General features: G+C 34.0%; 1 protein-coding gene across 1 annotated transcript; it reads right to left on the reverse strand.

The window, feature by feature from the left end:
• Positions 1-5,650: 5,650 nt before the first annotated feature.
• On the reverse strand, positions 5,651-10,346 carry LOC143591992 (uncharacterized). The gene is made up of 10 exons (XM_077072025.1): positions 10,051-10,346; positions 9,441-9,497; positions 9,133-9,356; positions 8,909-9,026; positions 8,260-8,346; positions 8,051-8,177; positions 6,891-7,327; positions 6,601-6,782; positions 6,081-6,173; positions 5,651-5,973 (listed from the first exon to the last, which is right to left on the reverse strand). The coding sequence occupies exons 2-10, from the start codon at positions 9,459-9,461 to the stop codon at positions 5,862-5,864; spliced, it is 1,401 nt and encodes a 466-aa protein (XP_076928140.1). The 5' UTR covers positions 9,462-9,497; positions 10,051-10,346; the 3' UTR covers positions 5,651-5,861.

Here is a 10,346-nt window from a genome sequence, read left to right on the forward strand (position 1 = left end):
ATTTACCCAGAAAGGAATATCTATCAAACAAAAAACTTAACTGAAACTGAATCAGCTATTGACAAAAACAAAAATCACCAACCACAAATTGGGAGAATGAATATCAATTAAATCAGAATTTACAACTCCAACAAACAACGATTGTTATGGAACAAATAAGCAGATAATTAATTAAATATTACCTTAAGCTGATGCCAGAAGAACAAAAGAGGTAACCGATCTGGTCAACCGTCAAGCGGCAAAACGCCAAGCTCGCTGTTGGAAATCGTAATCGTCGCGGCCAAAAACCTTGGAAGCCGGAGACCAGGCCACCACCATGGCCTAGTGTTCAGAAATCTATGTCGTGAGCAGTGGTGACCGGAGCCAAGCGTTTGGGCAGAGAAAACGGGAAACAGCAGGTAAAGAGACAACGACTATAAAACAAAAGTTCAAGTTATAATGCAAAGTGTACAACTCAAACAGCAGTGTACAATTCTAACTTCACAATGTACAACCTCTGATGCAACAGAATGTTGCAAAGTGTATATATACTAGTTTATTTAACCCGTCGCGTTGCGGCGAGTGTACAAATATATATCAGTCAAGTCTCTATCGATACAAAATATAGTGTAAATAGCGTGTACTCGGACGCTTTGCACATACGAAAACTCATTGATCTGGCAGCGTCCACATCTCTTTAACATCCCTTGATCGCACGTTGTCCATTCCTTATGGTCACCAACAAACCCGCAGTTTGTCAATTTAGCCCAGAAACCAGCCCGAAACACTTGAACTTGCTGTCCCATTTGTGGTATTGTTCTGGTAGCCAACACCATTACTGTCTTATGTTGTTTTGGTAATCTTTTCTGACCTGTTATACCTCTTACACGGTTGTCAAACACCTCGAATCGTAAGACATAATTTGGTCATGAAAAAGGTTAAAGAGTTGTAACCCACTAAGATAGAGCTGCAAAAAAATAAATGGCCAATTAAAGTATATTTGGACATATGCAGTTTTACAGTATGGCATAAAGCAGAACTTTAATTGCCAAGACAAGTGCTTCTTGTATATTTAGTGTGAAACCATTAGACCTTAACAAAAGCTGATTTTGAGAAACAAAATTAGAAAAGCATATTTACCCATCTTATCAACAAAAGCATTTAAGAGTTATAAAACCAGTTTGACATAAAAAAAACTTAACTGAACCGGAGCCATTACAAATCCAGTTTTTGTTTCAGTGTTGAACAGAAATTGAATTCGTTAGCTGGTTTATAGTTTGGTTGCAGTTCAGAATATGCATATCTGATTGGAATAATGAATTTTCAAATTCTATTCTTTAGTAAATTCCAGCGTTAACTAAGTTTTACTTTTCGGCTTAGTCTTAAGCCAAAACTGAGATAGTTTTATGGTTGACCTGGCTTGTTTTTTGAGATCCAGCTTTAAACCAGTCAAACGAAAAACAGAACTGAGATGCCGCTGCTTAAGTCGAACAAAATCACAAATTCGGTTTTCGTAATATGGTTTATAATATGCGAATCTGGTTGAAACTGAATTACAAATAACGATTTTCAAAGCTTGTTCTATACTGAAATCCAAAATCGATATATGAAGGTATAGTTTTCGATTAAAAGTTACGATAAATACCTTAGCATGATGCCGGTTACGATGTCATGATAAACCAGACATGCAAGGCCAACGGCCTTTCTTCTTAATTAAAATTAAAACTGCAAACGAAAAAAACTCAAACTCGTTAGCAGCTAAGTGTTATTTGCAAAAAACTCTTAAAATAGATATTAAAATCTAGTTGTGACGAGTTGTTTGTATAGCCAATTAAAACTTGACATGTGTCTTTAAACTAACCATAACAAACAGATTTACTAACCATTTACTCGTCACCACTATATAAGTTTTATGCCTAGTAATCAACGCTCACGAGTAATTCATAAGTTCTTTAGTCTCGACGAGTAGAGTGTAAGGTTAAACTAGTCGTGGGGAGTTAACTACTAATAAACTACTCGTGTAGGGAATGTAAACCAGGTAAACTAGTCGTCACGACTAAAGGACTTATGAATTACTCGTGGGCGTTGATTACGAGGCATGAAACTTATTTAGTCGTGATGACTAAATGATTAGTGAACCTGCTCGTTACGATTAGTTTAAGGGCACGTGGCAAATTTTAACTGGTTCTACAAACTACTCATGTGTAATCATAAACTACTCGTCACGACTAGTTTATAATACCTATTTTGGGAATTTCTTGCAAATGACACCTAAAACCTGAAAACGTTTTCATAAACGCTTATTTTGAGAATTTTCCCTTATTATTATTAAAATTATTATTATTATTATTATTAAGCTTTGTGTTTTGGAGCGGTATGAAAAACAGTTGGTGCTTCATGTTACTCAGGTTTGATTCTCGTCTTCATTATTTAGTTTTTATGGCATAGATGATGATGTGAGGCTAGACGAGTATGTGGTATTCACTAGTTGGATCTTTGAACTGAAAGAGTTTTATCTCACTGTAAACTGTAGTTTTTGGGCGAATGTTAGGGTGTTGCCTTAGTAGGTGAGGATTTTTCCCAGATCGAAATATGGGTGTATCCCGATATGATGAATTTAACTAGTAGTCCATTTGAAGAATTTGTTGGCCGTTAAAAATATAGTTTTTTTTATAGAATTAATATATTGCCTTATTTGTTTAAAAATATATCTTTTATTAGTTTTATAAAATTATAATTTTTACTTTCATATCTAATTTGTTTAGGAAACAAGTCGTATGTTGGACCAACATGTTTACTCGTTTACCCAATTTATTAAAACTCTTTAACTCGGTTACAATGTCATGTTACCTCCTATAAAAGATTCCAGGAGCGTGAAATCGAGGGGCTACTCACGTCATGAAACTTGACGAAGTTTTTTGAATTTAACCTTTTGTTATATTATTTCATAATTTGATTATTCTCTAATAACGTGTAATATTAATTTTTTATTGAAACTAGAGAATTGTACATCAAATCTAATTGAATTAAAGTTTAAAAACAAACTAAACAATAGGTAATGAATGATGATGATGTGTTGATAAGATAAAAGTGAATGATGCGTATTACATATAGCCAATTTCATTTTTCATAACGTCCCTTGGGTGGGCAAAAGTGAAATTGCACTAATTTTGACGTTATTTTACTAATTTTGTGAAAATAGCGTTAAAAATGACGGAAGGTTAATCAGGCATCATGTGGTGGCGTTGATAGCCGAAAGACAAGGCTGCATGCACCAATCGGCTTGGGTGTCGATGGTTGAGTGTTATGTGCCTTACATCCAAGGCTTGATGCAAAACCACTATTGAGCCGAGGGTCTCACTGGAAGCAGCCTCTCTATTCCTATGGGGTAGAGGTAAGGCTGTCTACATCTTACCCTCCTCAGACCCTACCATAGCTTTGCTATTGGTGGGATTTACTGAGTACGATGATGATGATGATGATGATAACTTGTTTACCTTTCCTTCCGAACTTGTGACCTAGAACGAATAAGATCACTTCCAAGGCATAAATAAAAAACTAAACTTAATAATTTTATGTAAGTATATTTATTAAAATGAAGACATCAAATTTGATGTAACGCCATTTTTATTCGTCTTGCACCAAATTCGATATAATACCATATGTTTTAGCCCTCATTTTAATGTTTCGAGTACTGTTTTCACTTTTCAGTGACTGATTCATGATTTTTTTATCAATGAATGTTAAAATGAGTTGCTTAAAACGCTCGAAATGGACCAAATATGTCAAAATGAATGAAAGAATGAATCATCAATATGGGTATAACTTATTTGGCTAAATATGCTAGAAAATGTTGATCTCGACTGGTTTTTTATTGTTTTAAATGTAATATGCAATAAAAATAAGAAAAATCATGCTACTTGAGAGTTTCAACCGAAACTATTGAAACTCCATATTAAATAATTTTAATTTTGACAATATCACAACCGTCAAGTGACAACTACGAAATCTAACTATCCATATAATTGCTTACCATAAAATCCTACATGTCGCTCTCAGGTTGTTTCCCTCATTTTCTAGAGCCACCAGATTGCTTAATTTTTAAATGGAGGCTTTTCATGCATTTGACCTGAAATCACGGGTATGGGTTTTACTAAACCCAAATAGTCTTTAAATGGGTTATAACATCTCATTTATTTTTAAAACTCTTTCATAATCAAACAATAATTTTCGCGGGTCATGGGTCTCACCAAACCCGGATAACCCTTAAACGGGTTATAACATCTCATTTATTTGTGAAATAACCTCTTAAAAAATGTTAAATTAAAACAAACTACGTTAATAATAATATTAAAACAAACTACGTTATAAAATAAACGATTAAAAACTACGTTAAAAATAAAATAAATCATTATAAAATAGCAAATCGATTAAAAACAAAAACTTAAATAAACTCCTGTAATACGGGAGGATCAAACTAGCGTTTATATAAAATGAATATAAAAACAAAAATAAACGACTAAATTGTTTTAAACGTGACAAATAAGAAAAAAAAAAGACCATCTACTACATTTAGACTAGGCTACATATGCTATTCTATTTTTAGTGTGATTGAATTTAGATCATATGTTAGTGTGCTTTAATATTGATTATGTTTGTTTTTAAGTGTTATTTATTTGACGGGCTACTCATGGAAACTAGAGGCTATCAAAAATACAGAAAGCTCTTATCTCAACATATGATTGTCTTTCTTATGTTATATCACTATATATATTGTCATAGAGTCCGTATGATATACATGTGGTAAAAAAAATACAACGGAAAAATTAAATTTAATAATATGCATAATAGCATACCTTATGAATTTATAAAATATAAATAATGATAAACAAAATTTTACAATTTATAAATCTCTAAAACCTTTTTAAATATTACATTGGATGGTAACCTGTGTGATTAGGATAACTGTTAAGATCATTATATTTAAACGTATTTAAAAGTTAACTTATAATATACTAGCAGGATATTTAACGAAATTGAATATATAGTCATTCATCTATAATATTTTTGTATCTTATTTATTGAGATTTTCAAATATAACATAATATATTGGCTTGATAAAATAGAAAAATACTCACATGTCATCTACGTGGTTAACTATGTGAAAGCTCTAAAATAATGTCACGTGGAAAAATAATTTTGCTTTAATAATATAGTTAAGAGTTAAATAGTACGTTATATTTTAAGTATACAAAATAAATTTATAAATAAAATTGGTTTTTACTATGGAGAACGAGCAGGGCTTGCCTCAATGGCCAGGAACATAATGGATGACCCGGATGTAATCCTGATTCCGACCTGATTTTACCAGAACATTACAAAACTTGTCGTGCCTTCGTGCGGGGTGAGCCAACTGGGGTTGTTTAGGTCCCCACTAGTTGTCGAAGCCATGACACCGCAAAACCTATTCATGTTACTAAGTTTCAACTAATCGATGCCTCGATGGTGCGATATATAACCTAATCTTGACCTTCATCCATGACAAGTTTGATCGTCTCATCGATTCAAAGTGTAGTTACAAAAACTTAATTTAAAAAAAAAATTATAATATGTTTCTAAAAATATAAACTATGGCTGTAATTTATGAAATTAAAATTACAATACAAACACCATAATCTTTTAACTAATTTATGGTTTGGAAGAAAACTTATTGACAAAAACTGAGGTTGTTAAAAACAAATCAAAACAAAGTACACTCTGTAAATGTAAACAACACTAAAAAGATTGGTTGGTTGTCTTGATGAATAAACATAGGACCAATTCGGGCCCAACAATGCTGGAAAACAACCGCGTTTACTATTGTTACAACCACGTTGTCGTTGTTATCGCTGGTTAAGCTTCCGTTTTCTAGCCGCCTTTCTCATCCGTTCCCGCCTTTCCTCTTCTTCGATTTTCTTAAGCTCTTCTTCATCTTCTCGAGCCGCAATCATCGCACTAAACATGTATTAAACTTCAATTAAATTTCATTTGCGGGTAGTTTGGGTAATTCCCTATTTCTCTAACGAATGTTTATTTATAAATGTAAATACTCGGTTACTGACCTGCGTCTTTCCTCCATCATGATGTCATCAAAACCGGCCTCCATGTCGCTATCATCATCATCGTCAACACCTCGGTATCTATTGGGATTATATCTGCACATAAAATAAACGAGTCAGTCAACGCATTAACTAAACAAATAAAAGTATAGTTAATTACATAAACAGTCCCTGTGGTTTCGCAAAAGTAACATGTTTGGTATCTAACACTATCTTCTGTTAAAAAACGCGTTAAATTTTACAAAATGACGATTTTACCCTTTAGTGAGTTACGTAAATAGTCCCCATGCTTTATTTTTGTAACATAACATATTTGAGGCTTAATGCCAATCATGTTACAAACTGAAGTGGGAAAATCGTCAATTTGCAAAACTTAACAAAACTTTTAACATGTTATAATTTGAAAACCAAGGATACACATTTTACTTTTTAATCCGTTATTTTACCAAACTATATGCCCTCATTGATGTAATTAACTCAAAAATAAAAATTCACACTTGGTTTCAATAAAATAATATTATACCCGAACATATTTCTGATCATACTGATGGCCTTCTCATCATCATCCTCGTCATCAAATGGTCGAGCTGGTCGTTTCTGTAACCGTTCCTTCTGTTGTGAACTAGGTGGCGGCCTAGCTGGCAGTCTAGCTGGTGGTCTAACTGGTGGTCTAGCTGGCGGTCTAGATGGCTGCTGTTGCTTTATCTGTCCAGTTTACAAATTACAATCAAGTCAAACATAAGTCAAACTTGTTAGACTAAGAATGGGTCAATTTGGGTTACGTTTTGTCTGGTATTGGTCAAACGGGCTCACCTGAGGTTTAGAAGAGATAACGGGCTTTCTGATAATATTGCCATTGACAGGCCCCCGATCATCCCGTTTATTATCCACGGGTTTCTTGTGAGGTGGCGGTAGTGGTCTTGACGGTTGAGGTTTGTGCCCGGTAGGTATGGAGCCTCTAGAAACTGGTGGTGGGATCGCCTTTGACTTGTTGACTACCGCAGCAGTTTTCGAGGGTGCAGGTTTCGGCCGGCCCGGTCCGCTTCCTTCATTTCTACCAACTTGTTTTCGGGGATCTACTGATGTTGAAGTTAACCTACTGGAAGTACTTGGTCTTTGACTTTGTTGACTTTGGTGACCAGATTTCGGTCGCATTTGACTGGATGTAGGTAACGGTTTCCGGTCTTCACGATGACCATTATTTACTGTTCTTCCACTATTATTCGGTTGTCTTTGTGACGAATGCATCTCTTCAGTATATGAAAAGCTCATGTGAGTATTTATAAATTTTCATTTACTATAATTAGGGGGGTGTAAATGAACCGAACGTTCAGTCAACCGTTCGGCGAGAAGTTTGTTTATTTAATGAACGAACAAACATGAACAAAAGTTTCTGTTCATTTAACTGAATGGACGAACATGATGAATGCATTTCTCGTTCGCTTACGTTCGTTTTTGTTCATTACTTTACGTTTGTTTTAAGTTTGTTCGTTTACATGCGTTAACATATTCATTTAAATTTTTTAGACCCACAGCCCGATTTTAACTCAGTTTCAGTTATTTTCGTTTCTTTACATTCATGAACCATGATGAATGCATTTCTCGTTCGCTTACGTTCGTTTTTGTTCATTACTTTACGTTTGTTTTAAGTTTGTTCGTTTACATGCGTTAACATATTCATTTATATTTTTTAGACCCACTGCCCGATTTTAACTCAGTTTCAGTTATTTTCGTTTCTTTACATTCATGAACCATTCGTCTTATACTGTTAACAAACGAACATCAACAAGCACGAACACGTTCATTTTCTTAACAGAACAACACAAACAAGAAAATCCCATCCGTTTAGTTGTCCGTATTCGATTGTTTGTTCAGTTAAAGCTAAACAAAGACAAACATGCTCTGCCCGTGTTCGTTCAATTCGTTTACAAGCCTACCTGTAATACTAAAAAAACAAATATAGGACAACATACCAGGTCTTGAAGTGGGGACACTTTTAGGAGGATTCTTTGGAGGAATCGGGAGTTCAGCATCATCAGATAATAAAAACGAGTAATCCCTAGTATTCTTAAGCCTCTCAATTTTTGCTTTTGGTTTTGCCTAAAAAGTTGGAAAATAACAATGTTAAATAATATGCTGATAAATACATTAGTAAAATTAGTAAAATAAAACTAAAGCTTACCATAATGTCTACTTTTCGAGGCGGTTGCCCATTGGGCCGAGGTTTAGATACTGCTGTAGTTGAAGAACCGGTACCACTCCTGTTCTCCTACAAAAGCCGGTAAGAATATATAGATACTTGGGCTTGTAAATGAACTGAACAAACAGAGCATGTTTGTGCTCGCTCGTTTAACTTTAAACGAACAAACAATCAAACACGAACGAAGTTTTCTTGTTCATGTTTGCTCGTTAAGAAAGCGAACGTGTTCGTGTTCGTGTTCGTTTATGTTCATTCCTTAACAGTATAAACAAACGAACCTAACCAAGCTAAAACTAGTTATAGGTAATGTGAAGAACAATGTGTTGGGCCTATAAAAATTATATTACCTATACTATGTTGAAAAGGGCAAAAAAATTTATAGCAAATATTTAAACAAGCGTAAACAAACAAACGTAAATAATGAACAAAAATGAGTGTGAACAAACAAATGTTCTTGAACATATATGAACAGATGAGACATGTGTTCATGTTCATTCGTTTATTTAATAAACAAACTTCCAGCCGAACGTTTCACAAACTGTTCACTACTAAACGTTAGGTCCTTTCACAGGCATATATATACTCACACAAAATGTAAGGATTAAAATAAAAACGGAAGGAAAATACATACAACATTCTTAGTTTTTGTAATTCTTTCTGCTAAATGTGGATTCTCCAACAATGACTTGCTTTCTTGAATCACTCGTTGAGCAATAACAGGCTGCGAAGGCCCAAAAAACGAGCCAAAGCTGCAACATGTAACACAATAATGACATTAACATTTATACAATTACAACTTCAAATAAACAATGTAAATCAAACACGAGCCAATATCCAAAAATGAACGGAACTAACTTGTCATAGGGCATTTTCGTCTTTTTCTCACGAGAACTAGCAAGGTTTGAACTCGGATCCTTTTTCATCTTCTTTCTAATGGATTCCTTCAACTTTTGCCTCAATTCAAGGTAATCCAACTCTTCCTTCGTAGGCAACCGATTCTCTTCCTCTACTTCTTCATATTCTTCACCTTCTTCTTCACATCCATACTCACCACCTTCATCTTCATAATCCTCATATTCCTTCATAAATGTAACCATTTACAATACCACAAACTTAACAGATAAACAAATAAAATACCAGAAATGAGCTCCAAATTTACTTACATCTAAATCATACTCTGCCATTGTGATACTATATCTTCAAAATAAAAACCAAAATACCTGAAAGAATAACATACAAGCACTGAATTAAACTCAACTCAATGTCAAAATTCGGGTTAAACTGCTCGAATTAGGCGAGACAAATCAATTGAATCAAAATAAACCCTAAAAAATCAACCTTTTTGAAATGAACTTTTTACACAAAATTCACAATCAATAACTCAACAATTCATCAAACCCACGTGAGATTCATGAAATTAAAACATACTACGAAATGGGTCTCGATTCAAATAAAAAAAAACCCTAAAAATTCAACCTTTATGAAGCCAACACTATATACAAGATTCACAATCAATAACTCAAAAATTCATCAAACCCATATCAAATTCATGAAATTAGAGCATATTACAAAATGGGTCGGATTCAAATCCGAAAAAAAACCCTAAAAAATCAACCTTAATGAAACCAACACTTAATACCAAATTCACAATCAATAACTCATAAATTCACAAAACCCAGATCAAATTCATGAAATTAGAGCATAATACGTAATGGGTATGATTCAAATCGGAAAAAAACCGAACAAATTAGTTCAATTGAAAGAGGAACTCACAGGAACCCTAATTACGGTCCGATTTGAAGCTTCTGGAATCGATTGGCTTGGTTTTTGGTCGTGGATTGATCGGATTGTGTAGGGGTAATCTGAAATGAAGGTGATTGATTGGATGATGGATGTAATCCGGTGGTGGTGAAGAAGAATCTGGAAATGGGTCTCCGGTGAATAATAATAATAATATTATTACAGCATGGTTTTTTCGTTTTGTCACACACCCCTGTTTGGAGTCTTTTATATACGTGCAGATAAAAGTTTTGTGTTTGGTTGAGTTTACAAATACACCCCTAGAGATT

This window comes from Bidens hawaiensis, unplaced genomic scaffold (genome assembly GCF_021521415.1).
Source record: "Bidens hawaiensis isolate Kalapana, Puna unplaced genomic scaffold, B.hawaiensis_p1.1 tig00040253_1, whole genome shotgun sequence".
Lineage (NCBI taxonomy): Eukaryota > Viridiplantae > Streptophyta > Magnoliopsida > Asterales > Asteraceae > Bidens > Bidens hawaiensis.

Coding starts and splice junctions, on each gene's coding strand:
- LOC143591992 (XM_077072025.1), bottom strand. CDS start 9,461: ATGGCAGAGTATGATTTAGAT. Junction 8,347..8,908: donor TTACAAAAACTAAGAATGTT/GTATGTATTTTC, acceptor CGGCTTTTGTAG/GAGAACAGGAGTGGTACCGG. Junction 7,328..8,050: donor TGTCCCCACTTCAAGACCTG/GTATGTTGTCCT, acceptor CATATACTGAAG/AGATGCATTCGTCACAAAGA.